Source organism: Bolinopsis microptera, chromosome 6 (genome assembly GCF_026151205.1).
Source record: "Bolinopsis microptera isolate Bmic1 chromosome 6, MBARI_Bmic_1.0, whole genome shotgun sequence".
In the NCBI taxonomy this organism is placed as follows: Eukaryota; Metazoa; Ctenophora; class Tentaculata; order Lobata; family Bolinopsidae; genus Bolinopsis; species Bolinopsis microptera.
Window position 1 is genome coordinate 8344781 of NC_087077.1, and position 19911 is coordinate 8364691.

General features: G+C 39.7%; 4 protein-coding genes across 7 annotated transcripts in view; 3 read left to right on the forward strand and 1 right to left on the reverse strand.

The window, feature by feature from the left end:
- Nucleotides 1-19195, reverse strand: part of LOC134816911 (repetitive organellar protein-like) — a 42815-nt gene extending 23620 nt beyond the window's left edge. The window contains exons 1-13 of one of the 4 annotated variants that reach the window (XM_063825930.1): nucleotides 19105-19195; nucleotides 12555-12711; nucleotides 12112-12218; nucleotides 11852-11947; nucleotides 11549-11701; nucleotides 5540-11266; nucleotides 5278-5365; nucleotides 5055-5146; nucleotides 4762-4880; nucleotides 4431-4545; nucleotides 4171-4266; nucleotides 3992-4069; nucleotides 3524-3658 (exon numbers count right to left, since the gene is read on the reverse strand). In XM_063825930.1, the coding sequence (XP_063682000.1) occupies nucleotides 3524-3658; nucleotides 3992-4069; nucleotides 4171-4266; nucleotides 4431-4545; nucleotides 4762-4880; nucleotides 5055-5146; nucleotides 5278-5365; nucleotides 5540-11266; nucleotides 11549-11701; nucleotides 11852-11947; nucleotides 12112-12218; nucleotides 12555-12684 (6936 nt within the window). In that variant the 5' untranslated portion in view covers nucleotides 12685-12711; nucleotides 19105-19195. Of the gene's footprint in view, nucleotides 1-3523; nucleotides 3659-3991; nucleotides 4070-4170; nucleotides 4267-4430; nucleotides 4546-4761; nucleotides 4881-5054; nucleotides 5147-5277; nucleotides 5366-5539; nucleotides 11267-11548; nucleotides 11702-11851; nucleotides 11948-12111; nucleotides 12219-12554; nucleotides 12724-12965; nucleotides 13145-19104 lie in introns of those variants that run through there. The other 3 variants (XM_063825932.1, XM_063825931.1, XM_063825929.1) reach the window with 3 other exon arrangements.
- The window catches only part of LOC134816912 (mucin-2-like), a 765431-nt gene that overhangs the window by 248495 nt on the left and 497025 nt on the right, over nucleotides 1-19911 (forward strand). The gene's annotated exons all lie outside the window — the stretch shown is intronic.
- LOC134816923 (kelch-like protein 3) overlaps nucleotides 16091-19911 on the forward strand; it is a 99988-nt gene continuing 96167 nt past the window's right edge. The window contains exon 1 of the mRNA XM_063825974.1: nucleotides 16091-16096. The gene's annotated coding sequence lies outside the window, so the exon portion shown is untranslated. The remainder of the gene's footprint in view (nucleotides 16097-19911) is intronic.
- Nucleotides 17647-19771, forward strand: LOC134817362 (uncharacterized). Its single transcript, XM_063826497.1, has 6 exons — nucleotides 17647-17818; nucleotides 18001-18158; nucleotides 18311-18467; nucleotides 18691-18888; nucleotides 19252-19388; nucleotides 19640-19771. Exons 1-6 carry the CDS (start codon nucleotides 17647-17649, stop codon nucleotides 19769-19771), a joined length of 954 nt encoding a protein of 317 aa, XP_063682567.1.

A 19911-nucleotide genomic window follows, 5' to 3' on the forward strand; every position in this document is an offset into this window, starting at 1 on the left:
ACATTAAATCGTGATGTCATATAATGTTAAAATATAATGTTAAAATTCACTGTAGACTGCTTACTGCATACTGCACAGTATAATGGTAAAACAATGTGAATGATATAGAATGATAATTACGGTTAGATTGGCATACATTATTTCTGCACATCGGATAATGTCAATGCTAGGATTAAAAAAGTGGCCACAGGTGGCTTGCCTTGCTGTTTTATTGGATTATTCATTAAGCAAAAACGTAAACAAATACTTTGCCAAAACAGAACTTTACTTCTACTGGGGTTACATAATTATTAATTGAGTAGCAATAATTTAGTGTTGTCATACGTCATGACGTATGGTAACTGCTTTAAAAGTAACCAGGACATGCGTGACCTCTCTTGCAGTTGCCAAGTCTTATTATATATATTATGACGCAATGAAACTACCGGACTGCGATGTATGGGGACTTGCCACCCCATGGCAACATTAAAATATATCGACTCTGTTACATCGTTTCCTGTTAGTATAAAACTCCGTTACAAAATGAACTAGGATCTGGCAATACTACACCTTAGATCAATAAAATATGATATAATAATGTATAACTGTTAACTAGACTTAAATATATAACATTGATGATCGTCAATATTACTAGTAGTAGTACCATCAGATTATTTTTTAGAATATTATATTGATGCGATGGTCTGTTTTAACCATTTAAAACCCCCCTGTTTTATTTTAACATTAAATTCATGTTTTAAACTGCACATATTGTATATATATATATATATATACAATATGTGCGTATATATACAATATGTGCAGTTACAGACTATTATATATGATATATAAATTTATATAAACTGATTGTAAAAAGTTCTGTTTTACTTTAAAAGTTTAGTTTCACTATGAGGAATGAGCAATGATCAGCACTACATTTACATTTTACAACTCAGAACAAAATAAAGAGAATATCACACAACAGGGCTATAACAGTGGAATGAGGACTGTAACGCATGGAATAAGTCGCCCAAATTACAAACTGCACTTTAATACGCACTTCAATGTGAAGTCTGATGATAAATCTTAGCGCAATTTTCAAAGTTGACTATGCTGATGGCTTTAATTTAAACTCGATTGAGGTACTGAAAGCTAGATTACCAAGAAAGTTTTGATAAACGGAAAATCGTTTAGATTATTAACGTGATACATAACGTGATGTTAAGAGTGCACAAGTGTAAGGGGGGGGGGGGGGGGGGGGGGGTGTCATGTCCGTCTATGTCCGCCTATGTCCTGTCCTTTTTGGATTCTATGAGACAACGGACGTGTTTTTTGGGACATTGGCGGACACGGACGGACATTGGCGGACTCGGACGGACATTGGCGGACTCGGACGGACATTGGCGGACTCGGACGGACATTGGCGGACCCGGACGGACATGGATGGACATTGGTGGACATTAGCGGACATTGGTGGACATTAGCGGACAAACATTTTGAGGACTGAAGAGTACTGAAGAGTACTGAGGAGGATGGCTGAGGAGGATGGCTGAGGAGGATGGCTGAGGAGGATGACTGAGGAGGATGACTGAGGAGGATGACTGAGAGAGAGGAGAAGGATCAGGAAGACCCAGGAGGAGGAGGAGGAGGAGGACCCAGGAGGACCTAGGAGGAGGAGGATGAGAACTGAGGAGGATGACTCAGGAGGAGGAGGACTCAGGAGGAGGACTGAGGAGGACTGAGAAGGAGGAGGACTGAGGAGGATGGCTGAGGAGGATGGCTGAGGAGGATGACTCATCAGTCCTCAACAGTTCTCCTTCTCCCCGGTCCTCCTCCTCCTCCTGGGGCCTTTTCCTGGGTCCTCCTCCTGGGTCCTCCTCCTCCTGGGTCCTCCTCCTCCTGGGTCCTCCTTCTCCTCCTCAGAGGAGGACTGACGATGACTGAGAAGGAGGAGGACTGAGGAGTACTGAGGAGGATGGCTGAGGAGGATGGCTGGGGAGGATGGCTGAGGAGGATGACTGAGGAGGATGACTGAGGAGGATGACTGAGAGGGAGGAGGACTCAGGAGGAGGACTCAGAAGGAAGAGGAGGAGGACTCAGGAGGAGGACTTAGGAGAAATGAGAAGGAGGACTGAGGAGAACTGAGGAGGAGGAGGAGGAGGAGGACTGAGGAGGACTGAGGAGGATGGCTGAGGAGGATGACTAAGAGGGAAGAGGAGGAGGAGGAGGAGGACTGAAGAGGACTGAGAAGGAGGAGGAGGAGGACTGAATAGGAGGAGGAGGAGGGGGACTGGGGGAGGACTGAGGAGGAGGATGGAGGACTGAGGAGAAGGATGAGGAGGAGGACTAAGGAGGACTGAGGACTGAGGAGGAAGAGGAGGAGGATGAAGAGGAGGAGGAGGACCCAGGAGGAGGACCCAGGAGGAGGACTCAGGAGAAGGAGGAGGACTGGGGAGGAGGAGGACTGATGAGGAGGACTGAGGACGAGGAGGAGGAGTAGGAGGAGGACTGAGGAGGGGAGGAGGAAGAGGACTGAGGAAGATCAGGAAGACCCAGGGGGAGGAGGAGGAAAAGTAGGAGGAGGAAGCATCTAAATGTTATTTCCATTTTTGTCCGTTTTTGTCCATTTTTGTCCGTTTTTGTCCGCTCTATTTTTTGTCCGTTTTGAAAATATAGGGTACCGAACGGACAAAAAACATGATCCCCCTATAACAGCAAAAATTGAACATTTTATTAAGCAATTTAGGTGTCCATTAATGTCCGCCTATGTCTGCCTATGTCCGCCTATGTCCGCCTATGTCCGTCTATGTCCGCCTATGTCCTGTCCTTTTTGGATTCTATGAGACAAGCGGACATAGACGGACGTGACGCCCCCCCCCCTGTAAGTGCAATGCCGCAGACGCACCATAAAATAATATAATTTTGTTTGATTTAGAAACATCTGTCGAGAATTTAGAAATGTACTACCAAATAATAATGCGGCAGAATAAACTCGGAAAAGGTTAAACAATCTAGTACGTAAATCTAGTACGTAATTCAAGTCAATAAAAAAATTGCGAAACTTTTTATACGGAGCGGAAAATAGGGTCATTATCAGTGGCGTAACGAAGGGCCCTGCTGACCCCGCTGTGCAGGGGGGCGCCGTCTTAGGGGGGCGCCAAATCGTCGTTTGAATGTGGGACAATTTCGAAAACTTGACTAAAGTACTAGCAAAACTGCGCGTTTTGCTCTAGATACACACTTTTTTAGAGATTTTACCGGCGTATCCTCTTAATTAATCGCCTAATTTGTTCAATTTTAGGGAGGGGCACCAAAAGGAGGGGGGCGCCAACAGGGGGGCGCCTTTTCGGCAGGGGGGCGCCAACAGGCAACGTTACGCCACTGGTCATTATTGATGTGGATTCTCGTGGGGAGGTGAGGTGCATTTGTTTACATTTAAGTACCCGGTGGCAATTATACAATAGTAAAATCAAGGTAATGTCAGCAGGTCACCTTGACAGTAACATGAATATTGAATAGCAGATATATGGTTAATAATCAGTACCTGGCGCTCTAGTCTGGCTATTTTCTGTCTGAGAGCGAAGTGCTCCCCGCCGGTCTGGGTGTCCTTCAGTTGCTCTTCTAGCAACGTTATCTGCCGCAAGTACTGTCTTTTGGAGTCTTTGAACGATTCAGCTTCCTGGACAGGGTTTCAGATTATCAACCACATCAATTACATTAACTAAAGCTAAGATTTAGGGAACAAATTATGAGACACTTGTAGTTGTTCTGCCGTCTGCGGCTGGAATCAGTTTATGTAATCTAGCAACGGTTAAAATATTCAGGTTGAGATGATTCCAAATTCTAGCTAGACTGATTGGGTTTATAATTATTTTCCCAAGCTACCCTGTCTAGGAAAACTTCAAATTGGATGAAGTTGTCCGGTAGCCCTTATAAAGTTATAACATATAAAGACCAAAGATTTGTTCGAACTTGCTGCAACTTCTAACTTAATACCTGAACACTCCCTTACCTTCGAGGCAGAAGCTTTTGCTTCTTCCACTCTGTCATTCATCTGTTCGAGTCTTCTTTGATATACAGCTATTTGAGCCTAAAAATATAAGTTTATATGTACAAAACACAGATGTTAGATAAGCAGATTTATTGCCCATTTACAGAAAAGACTGTCTAGTGTTCGTGAAACTCACTGACCTGTGCTTTATCTATGACTTTCTGTCTCTCATCACAGGTATTGTGAAGTTGAGTGTGGAGATCACTGATGTTCTTCTTCAACATCGTCACTTGGACCTGGAAAGTTGTGATATTATTGATTAACAATCTAATGAAAAGTTGGGTTGAAAACATCAATTTATACGACAGTTAAGCATAAGAAAGCATGTATAAGACTCCCGAAGATAGGCATTACTGACCTAAAGGCAGACATTAATACTGCTAGAGATAAAAAATCTCACCTCGTAATCAGCGATGGTGGTCTCATACTCGGAAATCTTGTGAGCAACATCGTTATCAGCGTTGTTTTGATATGATGCTAACACGTCTTTCAGGGCCTCTGTTTCTCTCTGGTGTCTGCGGGGCAAGATATCAACTACAACCATCTTTGATTAAAGAGAAGAAGTCGGCAAATGGTATTTTGATTTCTTGTAGTGTAAATGTATCCTAGCTTTAAAAGATTTTGTCAACCCCATTTAAAGACCCCAAAAGGCAAGTGAATAAGAAAAATCACCTAGAATCAAGAATAACCTAAGATATAATATAAAAAATTAAGTAGACATGAAAGCAGACCTGTGCATACGATACAGAGCTTCATCAACCTCTGACTGTTTGGCAGCTAGCTTTTGTTCGAGGTCTTTAATTTGATTATCACTTCCTGCTCCCTCCATGTCTAGTTTCAGAGACTTGACCTTAAAAATATTCCTTGATTTATGAGCTATGCTAATTTCTTTCCCTTGGTTTGGAAACCTAAGGACGGTCTTATAACCCTATTGCTTGAACCTGCGGATCCCATAAGATAAGTATGGAACACAAAAAAATAACAAAGTGCAAATTATGATAAATCAATTTTAACAGGGTTTTACCTCATTTTGAATAGCGCCGTGCTTCTCTGTTTGAGCAGCCAATATCTGCTGAACCTTTTCTAGATTCATATTAGCTCTGAGAACCTCATCATCTGTTAACAATGGCAGATGTTAATGATAACAGATCAGTAATTGTCATTAGAACCAACTTTTAAACCATCATCCAAGATATTATCATATGCCATAATTATATGGTAACAATTGATTTGCAACGTTATCAAACCTTTGTTTGCGAGTTGGGTCTCGTAACGATATCGTATATCCTCGATGGTTTGCTTCAATTTCTTCACTTGATGCTCAGCTTTGTTCGCCTTAAATAGTACACAATTAATATCTACTCTGATGACTACATGGTGTAAGTATTGCTCTAAAACGATGAACTCTCTTATCGAGTAAAATTCCATCGCATCGAAATTCACAATCCCTGATTTCTATTTTTTAAATATTTTAAATCGAGCAACAAGAATAAAGATTTCGATTCTGACCTTGGTCATCCAATGAACTCCACTATCGTTATCAGCTGTAGGCGAAGTCTGGTTCATCATGGCAAGTTTCAGTTTGCTGTGTTCCCTTGCCAGAGTCTCATTCAACTTATCCTTCTCTTTCAGCTCCAACTGAGTACTACTCAAGTTGACCTGCAAATCTCCAACTATTTCCTCATATTCTTTAATTTTCTGGGTCCTGTCCTCGACCAAGAAGTTTAATTTTTGAAGGGAGTTCTGGAATGCCTCCTTTTCTTCAGATATTTCGTCCTTGAATTTGGTCATGATGTCCCCATATTGAGACAGTTGCAGATCTAAAGAACCGTGGGTTTGACTGAAAGTATTCTTCAGATCATCAAGTTCAGTTTGGTACCGTATTGATTCGTCTTCCGCTTTTTTGAGTTGTCGCTGCTTTGCACGAAGTTCTTTTCTGCGACTACTTTCCAGATCCTCCAGCGCGTGATCTTTCTCTTTGACGAGCATTTTGCTGCTATTAAGCTGCTCCTTAAGCTCTTCTATTTCGTCTTCACATGTTTCTAACTTAACCTTCACTAGCTGCTGCTGGATATTGAGCCTCTCCGCCATTGTTGAAACACGACCCTCATACTCCTTTATATGTTCGAAAGTTTTTTCATAAGAAGTATCGAGATCCTCCTTGAGCTGATGTAATCGACCTCGTTCAAACGACAGGGTTTTTCTCAGCTGATCCTGACTTTTATCTTTATATTCGATAACATCGGACAACTGGGACAGCCTCGTTTCATAGACACTCTTCTCAACACTGATTGTGTCATTTAGCATGTCCATTTTCTCGCCCTTTTCCGCGAGCATTTGACCAAACACCTTCTGAAGCTCACGCATACTTCCGTTCATGTTGGCACTAACTCCCCTCAGACTTGCACATTCTTCCTGTAAGTTTTCACATTCTTTTATCTTCTCCCTGAGCTGGTGTCTTATATCGTGGGTGATGAGTTCAAGGCCATCGATCTCTTGTAGACTGACATGTCCCAAAACACTTTCGTCTGTAACGGGAGTTTTTTGTTCGTAGTCCTCTGATTCCAACCCCTTGATTTTAGCTTCCTGGTGTACCGGCCGTATTTTGGAGAGGACTGGAGAAGCTTTTTTGAGCGTCAAAAGATCTTTCAGATCACCCATCTGAGAGGCGATCTCTTGGAGTTCGTCGGTAACCTTCATGAACCGTTCAGAGTCGGGAGCAATATCGTAGTTGCCAAGCATGTTCTTTATAGATTCTATTTCATTCTCAAACTTCGTGCATCGCAGCTCTGCCTGCTCTATAACGATGGCATTTTCTCGTTCGCTCTTTCCGTTCTGACTACCCCTGAATCTACTGGAAGTTACTTCATCTTTCGTGTCGGATAGTTTATCTGCTAGTAGAGTAACCTTCTCCTGAAGTATCTCCAGAATTGGAGAGAGGCAATCCGAATTATCGACATTCTCTGATTCCTTGCTGCTTCTTAATTCTTCTGCTATCATCTGCATCTCTTGTTGAGTTGTTTGCAGAAGCAGCTGATAGTGGTCAAGTGAACATTGGTGTTCCTCGACTGTCATCTGAACGTTGTCTTCAATCTCAAGGACCTTATCAAGGGTAATCGTTAACTCACTGTCCTTGTCACTGCCCGATAGATTGTGTTGGATTGCTTCAATGTCTTCTTTCAACAAGTCAAGTTCTCCTAGTACGTCTGTGGTACGTTCACTTTCTAACAACAGCTCATCATTGAGATTTGTGAGAGATTCATTGATGTCATTGATACCTTTACAGCTCTTTTCAATTATCACTTTGTTATCAGCAGTAACCTTATCTGCTTGTTGTTCGAATAATGACACCATTTTCTGCAGTTTCTTAATGTGGGCGTTGTAGACATTCCCATCTGAAGTCTGGCGTTCAAGTTCCTGTTTGAACTTCTGATAGAGCTTCCTGTATTCTTCATCCTTCTTGTCCATTAGCATCTGCATATCCTCGATACGTTTTTTGTACTTGTCCATGGCAAGTCCATCCTCTGGGACGTAGCCTCCCTGAATTTCAAGTTCAGTCGGAGGTGCAATACTCCCTAGACTTCCACTCTTAAAGTTGAGATCGCAAATGCTTCCTTTTTGGGAGCTTGCTACACTGCTACGTTTTAAAGAGTCACGGAGATCCCGAATTTGGCGATCTTTCTCGCCGATGACATGATTAAAACTAGCTGTATCTTCCAGCCAAACGCTGTGTACGGAAGATGATCGTCGCATAGCATCACCTCCCTCATAATCCATGAGCTTTGTCTTTAGATAAGTTACCTCTGTTTCCAATTGTTTTCGAGATTCAAAGAAAGCCTGGCTATCAGCCAAGTTTTTGGCTTCTGCTTTGTTTATTATCTCTTCACTCTTAAGGATTGACTCATCCTGCTCTGCAATAAAAGATTTCAGCTCTTTTATCTCATTTTCAAGTTGCTTCGCGGTTTCAGTATGTACTTTAAAGTTCGTATCGATTTCTTCAAGAAGACAGCTATTTTCGGTTTCATGATCGTTACACTTCTCCAAAAGATTATTGTATTTGTTCTGCAGCTCAACGTTCTTTGTCACCAGTTCTTGCTTTGTCTTGTCCTGTTTGCTGAGTATGGAATTGATTTCATTGTTCTTTTCCTCGATCGTCTTTTCCTTCATGGTAATCGTCTTTTCCAGTTCGTCAATCTTCTGGTTATCGTTTTGTAAGGAAAGGCGTACTTCCAATTTGCTTTTGTCTGATTTAAGAGATCTGATTTGTTCCCGAAGACCATCTTCTTGATCTAACAGGTCTTCCACCTGCATTTCCAAATCTTCAACATTCTTTTTTAGGTTCTTAATAATTCTATCTGATTCTGAATTAAGATCAGGGTGGTCATCAGTTTTCATTTCTTTAGCACGCATTTCAAGTAATTTGTTCCCCCTCTCAGCTCTCTCTTTATCAAACACAGCCTTTTCAAGTTTCATCTTGAGGTCAGATACCTCTGATTCTAACTGTCTGTCATGTTCTGAAGCTTCATTAAGACTAGATTCCAGGATATCAAGTGCAATTGATTCCTCTCTAAGAATGTTATGCCTCTGTTGGGCAATCTCCAATTCTGCTTTCAGGTTTTTCAACTGACGATTGATGGTATCATACTGCTCATCTTTGGCAAGTAGATTGTCCTGTTGAATCTCAATAAGATTTTCAAGGTTCAAAAGTTTGGTAACTACTTCATTGAACTCAACATTTTTGTCCTCAAGATTTTGTTCGAAACGTTTGTTGATACTCTTTGCCTGTCCTAATTCCTTTTTCAAAGATTCATTTGTCAAAAGAGTTTCCTCGATTTCCAGTTTATGACGTTCTTCCTTGATATGCTGACTTTCCTTTAACGACGCAATCTTTCTAGCATTGTTCGCATTCATTCTTTTCAAGTCCTCTTGCAAGTCTGTAATCTTCTGTTTCTTAAGATCGATCTCTGTCTGCAACCGACTGTGGCCTTTTCCATAGTGATCTTTCATTTCAGCGATTACGTCACGTTTTTCATCTATCGGCGATATCTTGCTCAGGATGTCTAAAGCAAGACGATCTGTCAAAACTTTGCATTCGTCCTTCAGTGAGGTATTTTCTTTTTCAAGCATTTTCAACACATCGGATTGCCTTTCGTCTTCCAGCATTTCGTTCAACATTTCTACTTCTTCCTCAAGATTTTTCATGGCTTTCTCATGGTCATCTTGATTCATTCGTACTTGTTTCTGCAGATTTTCTATCCTTTGTCCATATTGATTATCAGCTTCAGCAATCTCTGTGCTTATCTCGGCAAATTCGGAGTTGAGGGTGTCGATTTCAGCTTTCAATGCCTCATTATTCTTCTGCAGCTTGTTTATCTGATCATCTTTACCCTTGAGACGTTTCTTGAATTCATCGCTATCAAGAGTGACCAAATCCTCGTCATCTAACATTAACTTTTCACACATTTTCTCTGCTTCGTCCAAATTCTGAGCAAGGTTATTCAGTGATTCCTCGGAATCTTTACCAGATAACCTCTCCTGAAGATCAAATTCAAGTTCTTCAACTCTTCTTTCAAGCATGATTCTATCCCGCTTCTCATTTTCAAGTTGTTCTATCAATGATTTGTCAGCTGGATCTGTACCACTTAACGCGATCTCCAATTCTCTTTCAAGATCAGCAATCCTCGAGTTTAGAGCTAACATTTGAGCATCATGTTCATCAGAAAGAATTGCTATTGTGTCCTCAAGATGAATATTATCATGGAGGCTGTCTTCCAAGTTCTGTTCAAGAATCTCAAGTTCTGCTTGGGGATTTGCAGGTGTTACAGAAACAGATATTCCCCGCCTCACATCAGATTTTAGTTGCATGATTTCTTCATCTTGCTCATACAATTGGTCTTCAAGATCATTAATCTTCCCTTTCAGCAACTCGTTTTCTTTTTCTGCACTTTCCAGAGCAAACTTTCCTTCTTCATTTTCCTTTCTAACCTCATTCAGTCTATCAGATAAAACTCTGAGAGGATTAGGTTTGGGTAAAATCAAGGTGGGTGACTGATTTGGGGAGTTGTCAGAATGTGTTGGTGATGGTGCTGTGATATTTATCTCCGGAGGGGGAGGTGGAAGAGTCTCAGAATCAAGAGATAATTCCACAACAGAAAGGAGTTCGTCCTTTGAAGTCTCCAATTCGGTTAGCTTGTTCGACAACTTTTTATTGCGCTCTTTCTCCGCATCTAAATGTTTTTTCAGTTCAAGGACTGATTCGTTGATACTTCCAGAAGTGTCATCAAGGATGGAATTCTCAAGTTTCGTCTGGAGATCTATAATAACGCTTTCATAGTTGAAGGAGTTGTCATCAAGCTGCTCCATTGCATAGCTGAGCTCCTGGTTCAGTTGAGTATTTTCCTCGAAGGATTGATTAAGTTTCTTTTCTAAAATCATTAGTTTTCCTTTAAAATGATTCACTTCTTCACGATGCAAGACTTTCATGTTCTCTATTTTTTCCGAAGAATCTTTCTTAACAGGCTTCCTTTCTTCGGGAGATAGTTGGTTCATTTTTTCTTCAAACTTGTTCTTCAAGCCTCCAACTTTTCTGTTTGGTGATTCTTTCACAAGGGAATTTAGCTTCTTCACCTCTTCCTTTAGCTTACTATTTTCCTTTTTGAGATCATCCATAAGCTTAGGATAGAAATTCTTTTTCTTCAACTCCTCAATGTGTTGGTCTTGAGAGTCAATCGTCTTGTTTAGATCAGAAACGAGGTTATCATGCTTAGAAAGTGTGGTCACCAATACCTTTTCCAACTCTTGAACTTTCTTCTGTGACTTTTCCAGCATTCTCTTGTTTTCCTCTAAATCATACTTGACATCTTCAAGTTGTCTTTGGGTGGGTCTTCTTGATTTGATGTCCTCAAGTTCAGCTAAAAGTTCGCCACATTTTTTATTATAACGCTTTGAAATCGCAGTCTCCCTGATGATAGACTTCCCAAGATCATCAATTATCTTTACAAGTTCCTCATTATTTAGACCCAAATCATTGATCCTCTTCTTGAGATTTCTCAGGATTTCCAGACCTATCTTCGAATTAAGTTGATTTTTAGCAGGACTGCTCCCAGAAGTTGGCTGGAAGTCTTCCGAAGACAAGTTAGCCATGTTCTTTTCAAATTCAGCATCTAAATCCAGGGGAACTGTTTGGAGCGATCTTTCTAGATCTTCAATAACATCACGAGACTTATCCTGCTCGTCCTGGGAAAGGTTAAAAGTTACATAGAAATTCTAGCTACAATGAGCTAAATTTTATGACATTTTAATAGTTTAAAAAGAGCAAAAGCGCTTCAGCTTAGAAAGGGTAGCGTGGAATTTTCTAGGGCAGCGTGAATAATCTAGGCTTAATCATACAACAGCGCAATAAACTATGAAGTAATTTATCATTCCTTAACAAACCTATATTCGTTCGTCAATCACCAATGAAAGTGGATGCGGATTCAGCGAAAATCTGAGCCAATCAAGATAGAAATATGTACTTACTACCTGCAGTGCATGCATTAAAGCATTGTTTTGGTCGATCAGATTCTCGTTTTGCCGTTTGTATTTCTCCTCGGCTCGAGACAGCTCCCACTCTAGTCTTTCCGTTTCATTCTCCATTAGGTCTGTTCTACTGTAATACTCCATCAGTTCCGCCTGTAGAGAGGCAGGTTAAATTTGAGAACATGGAAGAATACTGCTAAATTCTGAATCACGATGTAACTATAAAACAGTAGTATCAAAGGTCTCGGTATCACAAGTAATTTGGTAATTATAATTTGGTTACTTGCAGAGTAACCCAACTACCTGACTAGTCCGGAGTTGTTCCATTAAAGAGTCTTTCTGCTGCCGGTTTCTCTCCTGGAGCATCTCTATCTCCTTCTGGTGGAGCTGTTCTGTGCCCTGACAAACAGATTATAATACTTAATATGAGTATTAATTAAGTATCAATCATAATGTTTTAAACTGCTAGTTGTTATTGATAGTAAGCTGTGATTCGGCCGGCAAAAGGTATATTCGAAAATCAGTCTGTATAATGATTTGCAGGTGACTTTTCAGACACAAACCTTGAGTTCTTCCATGGTTTTATTCAGGAGTTGATTTTTCTGGGACACATCCTGAAGGAGTTTAGCTCTCTCTTCCTCGTATACCGCCTGCATCTCTTGTGGATCCGCTGAGAATAAACTCATGTTAAAAAGAGAGATTGGGAATAAAAAATCGCGAGTAAACGAATACTAATACATAGTATGTAATAATTCTGAAATCATTTTCTTATAACTTACGATTGAAAGGCACTGGATAAGCATTTAGAACAAAGCGAAGGGCAGTCTTGTTATAAAGTAAGAAAATAAGATTCTACGTGTTACAGGGGATTGCGATGTGGATTCAGTCTTATCAGGTGACTATATAGATTGAACCTCCGACCACCAAAACCTTATTTCAGTAAATACAAGCCCAATAATAAGAAACTCTGCGAAGTCAATACAGGACAGGAGAACTACAAACTTACAATTAACTGACACAAGTGCGTCAGTTAGCGCGTCAATCTGCTCCTCCAGATGGCTCAGAGAGGTCTCGTTGGTTCGAATAGAATCGTTTACATTCTGTGCAACACCCTTCAGTGCAGGTGATGTTGACATCTCAACTTCATATTATCTTCACTGGTTCTACAAACAGAAAAACGGGTGAAATCTACATATTTGGGCAAACAAAGTAGAGGTTAGGTAAGGGTTTAGGCTATTATATCAGTGTGTGATAGTGTGTGAACTCTCAGCTCCACTATCTGAATTATACACAGACGTATAACCCGGGGTAAATTTTGGTATAATTAGATTTTATTAGATAATAAATCCAGTGATAATACGACTAAATGCCCGATTTCGTTCCAGCTGAAACTCCATGAACCTTCGAGATGTCTTACCATATAAATCAAGATCTTTCTCAGTCACTGAACGGTGATCAAATTTACAATGGTTAACTGCTGGTGAACTTTTAACAAACTGCAACTACAAGTACGGTAACTATAATAATGTGGTAAAACTGCAGGGCCGAGCTACTGCCAGAGCAACTCACACTGTTACCATGGAAACGGGCAGAGGTCCAGTCCGGCTAGAATTTCAAACTATGTACTCCTCTAGGTGGCATCAAATCAGTCCTGTCAATATTGCAAGGTTCTAGAGGCACATTCTTGGAGTGTAACGTGATTTTGAGAGTTAAACAATGCAAGACGACCTATACCTTTGATTGAAACCTTTAAAAATGTTTAGCAAGCATTTGTTCAAAGATGACATTAGTACATTGTAATCCTTGCTAGGGTGCGATAAGCGCTGTTTAATTGAACCAGAATTTGCAACCGTGCCCCAGGTATGTGACTAGGTGGCCTCCTAATAATGACGAGGAGGCCCACATCGTGCCCGTACCTTGATTCCACCCAACTCCGTCATTCCATAATAGTCATGCACTTGATTCATTTAAACAAAACAAGGTTAATATTTGACGATGATACAGTTACGATATTCTCAGGATAGGTTAGAGAAATTTTAACAGAAGTTTCAACTTCAACCTTAAAGATTCTGAAAATATGTAAACCTTAAATTGTGATTTAATCAGGAATCATTAAATCTTTCACCTAGTTAACGAGAATTAATCACATTCTAATAATCTAATTGTTTTAAGTATATTATCGGAGTGATTCTACAAAGACATCAACCGATGTTTCAGGCGACCGTTGGTTAAATAGAGTAATTTAGAATGTGATAAAAGAATCTGGCATCTTGCCCATAGATGCAGTTAGAATAGATTGAAAATATCCTAAGCAACAAAACTCAAAATACTCTTCAAGTATTAATATAGCTACTGAGTTTCAAGCGGCATCAGTAATTTTATTTTCTCAGACCTACAAATGAATTGATTAATTTTGGCAAGCATCGGTGGGAAGCGCCTACATTATTATCAACCGATAGACAAAAGCCTAAAACTTTGATCTACAACCATACGACCGGGCGGATATAAGCTTTTAAGAGCAGAAACTAAGGCTCGAACAAAAGATTAGAGTAGTTTACTGAGAGTCGATGGTGTAGATTAACAATAGAGGATTTAGCGGGGACTCAACACTTGGGAACCCCGCAAAGAGGCCCCCAAATAGGCTTGGAGACAACGTCACAAGTAAAGCGCGATACATTGATACAATGAGATGATCTGCTAGTGCACCAACTGATAGGGCTCAGCGAGTAACGGTAACTGTGAATCTGAACGGAGCCACTCTGTGCTCCTATAACTCGGGATCTTCAGTCTCCAGGTGGCAATAATGCAACTCAATAACTTTAATTGGTACCGTCGTTTCCTTCTCCACCTGCACTATTGGAGGAGAATAGCGATTGTAATCTGAAGATACGGAGAGTTCAGTCTCATCTAATTTACAGGGTGTGAAGCTGATAAGTTCTGTACCTCAAACATATCATAGAGTAACACTAACAATTATCTAGGGAATTATCAATAAGTAAGTTCCTGTTTTATGATTCCCAAATGACGCGAAACCTAAGCTGCTGAACCAGAAAGATTTTAATTCGATATTTAATTCTATCATTGATGATTTTGGTTTCTTCTGAAGCTTCAAAATTAAAATTAATAAGAGATCACTGATAGAAATCACTAATGAGTTGTTCTAGTTTCTCAGAGAATGCTATATCATGACAATTACTCGACTTATCACTTACGACTAGTTAGGGCGGCTTCAATGTCCGAGCAGATATGATTTTTCTCCAAATCTGTCTATCCAGTATGAACTTGTTAATTTCTTTGCTGTTGTCAATAGATCATCGTTATAAATGTTTAATTGGATCTTAATTTTTCCGACATAGATACACATTACACAAGCTTTTTATTTTCCCATCCAAACTGTTGCCTTATAATATTCTAGATATTCATATAGTTATCAAAATGTACAAAATTCCTACTTTCCTTAACGAGGCTATAGCTCGTTTATGCATGGTAATAATATTGAATATTGAATATTTAATGTAATAATATTACCGGTCTCTCTCTCGACTCTCTCCGCTGGTTCTAACTGTTGAGTAACACTAACAATAACAGTAAACCACAAGAAAGCCTGATCATTAAATTGAGTATATAACAATATTAAAAGATCGTGATGTGGAAATGATTTATTAGCACGTACAGTCTAATGCGAACGTTTTGCATCTTACTTTAGTATTTTTACTTTGACGTACAGGTGATTTCTTCCAATGAATGGGCATATGCAGTAACGATTTGGTCAAGGTTGGTAAGTTTAGGTAAGAACTAAGATGAGAAGTACGAATGAGTCGGACTTTTCAATTTACTCGTATCGTACGTACTTTTCAGTTCTACTGAAAAGTCCTCCTTCTAGAAATCGATGGAAGAGTTCTAAATCGCATGTTACGGACTAATATTGAGCGTTTTCAAAATTTGTGTTTCTATATTATATTCCAATCGTCGATTAACTTAAAGTTTAACTTTAAGAGAAACAAGCTGTTTAAATAAGTAAATTGTCTAGTAATTTTGTAAAATTTTTGTTTTTTCAAATGCTTGCCTGACCTAAGAATTGTATGTTTTATTTGTTCGCGAACGGTATATTTTCTCTAAAATCGGCAAACAATTACATTTTACAACGGCCCCGATGATAATAATTCAAAAACAATAAAATTCTATCTGAATCGTACTTCGTATGAGTCGGACTTTTCAAAGTTGCGTACAAGTACGTACTTTTCCCCCTAAACGAGTCCGTACTTCTCATCTTAGGGTAAGAATATCGCATGTTAGATTGAGAAGTCATTTCAACGTCAATTAAAATACAAATATAACACAATGTACACATTATTTAGTATATCATACCGTTTAAGGCGGTCACTATAACGTGAAAAGCTATATTGTAAGCACTAGCAAATAGTTGAGGTCACGACTTATCGTACGTGTTGCTTAATCTTGTTTGGCTACTTCTGTTGGCCCTGTCGGTCTGAGAGTTTTAAATAACAATCTTGTTTCTGGTTTCATAGATTTAATAAATAATTTGTTGTTTTTAAAGTTTTAACACACGATTCAGACGGGAATTTGCATTTTTCATCTTTTTCTAAGATTTTTGTATCCCCCATTTCTGGAGCAGGAAGTTGGAAATCTTAATAGAAATTTAAAACTCATTCATGATTCAAGTGAAAAGAGTTGGACTTCTTCAGTTCTCCTCAGGGCCCAGACTTCTCCGTACACTACCATCTAAGCACTCAACACTTCACAGTTCACTTCCAGCTCCAATTTTATGAAATCAGAACAAACCTGAACATACCTGGAACAAGCCTAGAAGAAGGAAATATGTTCGTTTTGTAAAGAATCACAACCGATGGGAAGGATAACTATTCATGTTTATTGTACCATGGTGTTAGTGTTAACTGTTACTGCTAACTTCGTAACGTCGTTATTTTAGCGGGTTTGTGAGAAATTCCACGAGCACTCTATAGTTACATTATTTCAAAAGACTTAGGATTTTGTTCTTTTACAATTTATATCCTGTTACGCTCCTATATCCTGTTACGCTCCTCCTATTAGGATAATCTATAGCAACACAGCGAATTTGTTCTTGATTAATCTTTTATTAGCTGGGCAAGTGAAACGATAGTTTGCAGTCATCGATTAGTCCCCACAGCCCCACACGTGATAATAAAATAAACGTCACGTGATTGTGATACGCCGTATGTGATGTCAGACACGTCATTATGTCAACTGTGTAATTTGTATAGGAAGTTCTTGTCCTTGTAGGAAATGGGAAGTGAATATCTTGCTTTATTTTGTCTTGATTTTCAGATTTTGTGCTGCTGCCAAGTGGCCTGTGATTGTTTTGAGAAAAGTCAACGTTTTCAATTAAGTGTGGGTGATGAAAACTTGTACTGTTATCAATCGTTTTAATCACGTGTTTCAATACAGAGAAATGCAAAAACACATATGTACAGACAAAACGGTTGCGCTCAACTGGAGACATGCTTAAATGAATTATAATCAACGGCAAATTATTGCCATTTGTCTGGTGTTAAGCTGAAGTAAATGTAAAACGGGTTTTATCATTACCACTACTAGGTGCTAGTACTGATACAGAGGTCCTAGGTTTCTTGCACAATGCACTGCACATTTAAGAATTTTGTTTTGATTCTCGATTAGTCTGCTCGCTATTTATGACATGGCATTTTCTCTCAATTTCATATCGAATCGATGGCGAACAATTCTCACTTCTTTTCTATTGCACATTGCCGTCCGATACCCGTCCCGAATTATACACAAAGAGCTGAGAGCTTAGTCAGCTTTACTTTAATGTATTTTTTTATGAACGTACTAATTTCTTGATAAGAGTTGTTTTTTTTTAATATGGTGAAAAAGGCAACACGAATTCATCTCTTGAATTAATAAAAAATGATGATCCAGATCAGTGATGATCACTTCCCCACAATATCTTAATGAGAACCTGCTCACCGCTCACCACTTCTAGCTTCTTGCCATGTATTACTTAGCATGATAGTCAAGCTTCATCACCTGAATTTTTTTTGAATATTTATCACCCAGCGGGTATACTTACCGGTAAGATGGCAACTTACAATAAAAGAGAACTACCAAAACTGGACTTGGACCTACTGAACGGTTCTGAGGCTGACCTAGCTGACCTAGTGTTGATAGCAGAGAGATCACTGAAGGAGGTGGGATTCTTTGTTATCAAGAATCATGGAGTATCCGAGGATACCATCAGGCGAACTTTTGGTTAGTGTATAGTAGAAAAATTGAACACAAGTTTAGTTTTCCATAGTTATTAGTTAATCTGAACTTTTAGAGATGGAATTATTCTGAACTGCATGAGCCACACAAAATTTAAATCAAGATGCTCTTAGCTGATGGACAATCCCCAAATTTGATGACCAACATAATCTTTTTTACTATTCAAGGCATATCTCGACGGTTCTTCGACCTGGACGTCTCACAGAAATCAAAAGTGAGAATGACCTCAGACTACCCTTACGGTTACGAGAAAGCCGAGATACTTTCCCAATCTCTAAATGGAGAAGGGGTAACTCCTGATCCTAAGGAAACTTATAACATCAAGGTGAGGGAAGCTTACACAGGATGCCTTGTGAAGTATTGTTTCGGTATAGAGCAAAAGATCATCAGTGCTTACTAACCAGTCATTTGGTTTTTTTGGTCAAACTTAGACTTAGTTGGAAAAAACCAACGTTACTGACAGGTTGACTGCTTCAGGTATCAGACCCGAGATGGCCAGATGAACCATTGGAGTTCAAAGCAATTGTGATGGAGTACTGCAATGCCATGTGGACCCTCGCTAGGAAGATCCTGCGTCTCTTTGCTCTGGTGCTACGACAGAGCGAAGACTTCTTTGATGACAAATTTCCCACAGGTAAAGCACTGATTTCGAGCATATCCTTCCATTGTAACTGAAACCCAGCATAGCTTAAACTTCTAATCAGGTTCATTAAATAAAATGTATTCGGAAACGAATAGAGATTCAAGAAACTTTAATTAAGAGCCTAGAAGGTACTGAACATAAGTTGACCGTGTGCTCGTTGTGTCCACTGTCCCTCCCCACACCAATGTAATTGTAAACACTGATTATATCCCAGATAATATGACAGTATTCCGTCAACTGAACTACCCTCACGTGGCCCCGGGTCCGGACCGGATCAGAGCCTCACAACACACGGATTACGGAGTACTGACTATACTGGCTCAAGATAACGTTGGGGGACTTCAGGTCAAACTTCCGGGACAAGAATGGGAGGACGCGTCAACTCCACAGGGCTGTCTTCTTGTTAACATTGGTACGAGAATAAATATGTAAATATTAGGTGAAATCATATGAAGTTAGAAGTGAGAGTACAGGGAAACTGTTTGTGGGAACAAATTGCTGAGACTCAATATCACAAATTAGAAGGTTGCTCTTACTGTTATAAAACTGCAACACTAAAAGAAAAGATAACGAGTATAAAGGATATTAGTGTTATGTGCAGTTATGCCAGTGAAACTGATGTACTCACCTTTAGGTGTTAGCTCTAGTAGAATCGCCGGAACTATATAGTCGTTCATGTTAAACGTGATATGGAAATAGAGGGTGTTGTTAGCTAATAGGGGGTGGGTTGTGTGTTGTAACAACAAGATTGCAGATAACATCCGGTATGATCCAGGTGACATGATGCAGAGGTGGAGTAACGACAGTTGGAGGTCCACTCTCCACCGGGTGGTGAAGAAGGAAAGTGCTAGTCAGACTGACAACAGGCGACAGTCCATGGTATTCTTTGTTAACCCTGGCAAGGACGTTATGGTAAGTAGACTTGCGATTTTCCTATTTCCGTGTTGTGCTAAGAGTAAGAGTATTGAGTTAAAGACACTTGATATCTTGATATCAGATATGCATGAATATAAGATCGCATTGTTGATCGTGTTGCACTTGCATGTGTCTTCGAATCTAAAATAAAATAAATTATATCCAGTCACTAGTGCCGATATTGCTAATTGCATAAATTTTAACAACTAATAAATAATTAAGAGTACTAACCTGCTATCAACCTGCAGATTGAGTGTATCCCCGACTACCAGGCAACAGGAGAAGAAGCTAAGTACTCCGCCATCAAAGCTGAGGAGTACGTCCTCGCCAAACACTACAGCACCATACCCAGCATCCTGGCTTCTGCCGGGGAAAAGTGATCAGATGTTGAGGAGAAACTTACTTTCCTTGCCACCACATATTTGATATGACATATGAGACAAAGTTTTATATTAGGACAGAGACTCAATTTTGATAGAGCAAATTCGCTTTCTTAATTAATTCCCTAACGCTCGCGCTT

What these genes read in the sequence shown, in the direction of transcription:
- LOC134817362 (XM_063826497.1), top strand. Translation starts at nt 17,647, where the DNA reads ATGGCAACTTACAATAAAAGAGAACTACCAAAACTGGACTTGGACCTA. An exon ending in AGGAAACTTATAACATCAAG is followed by an intron (nt 18,159 to 18,310) that starts GTGAGGGAAGCT and finishes TGACTGCTTCAG; the next exon opens with GTATCAGACCCGAGATGGCC. An exon ending in ACCCTGGCAAGGACGTTATG is followed by an intron (nt 19,389 to 19,639) that starts GTAAGTAGACTT and finishes ATCAACCTGCAG; the next exon opens with ATTGAGTGTATCCCCGACTA.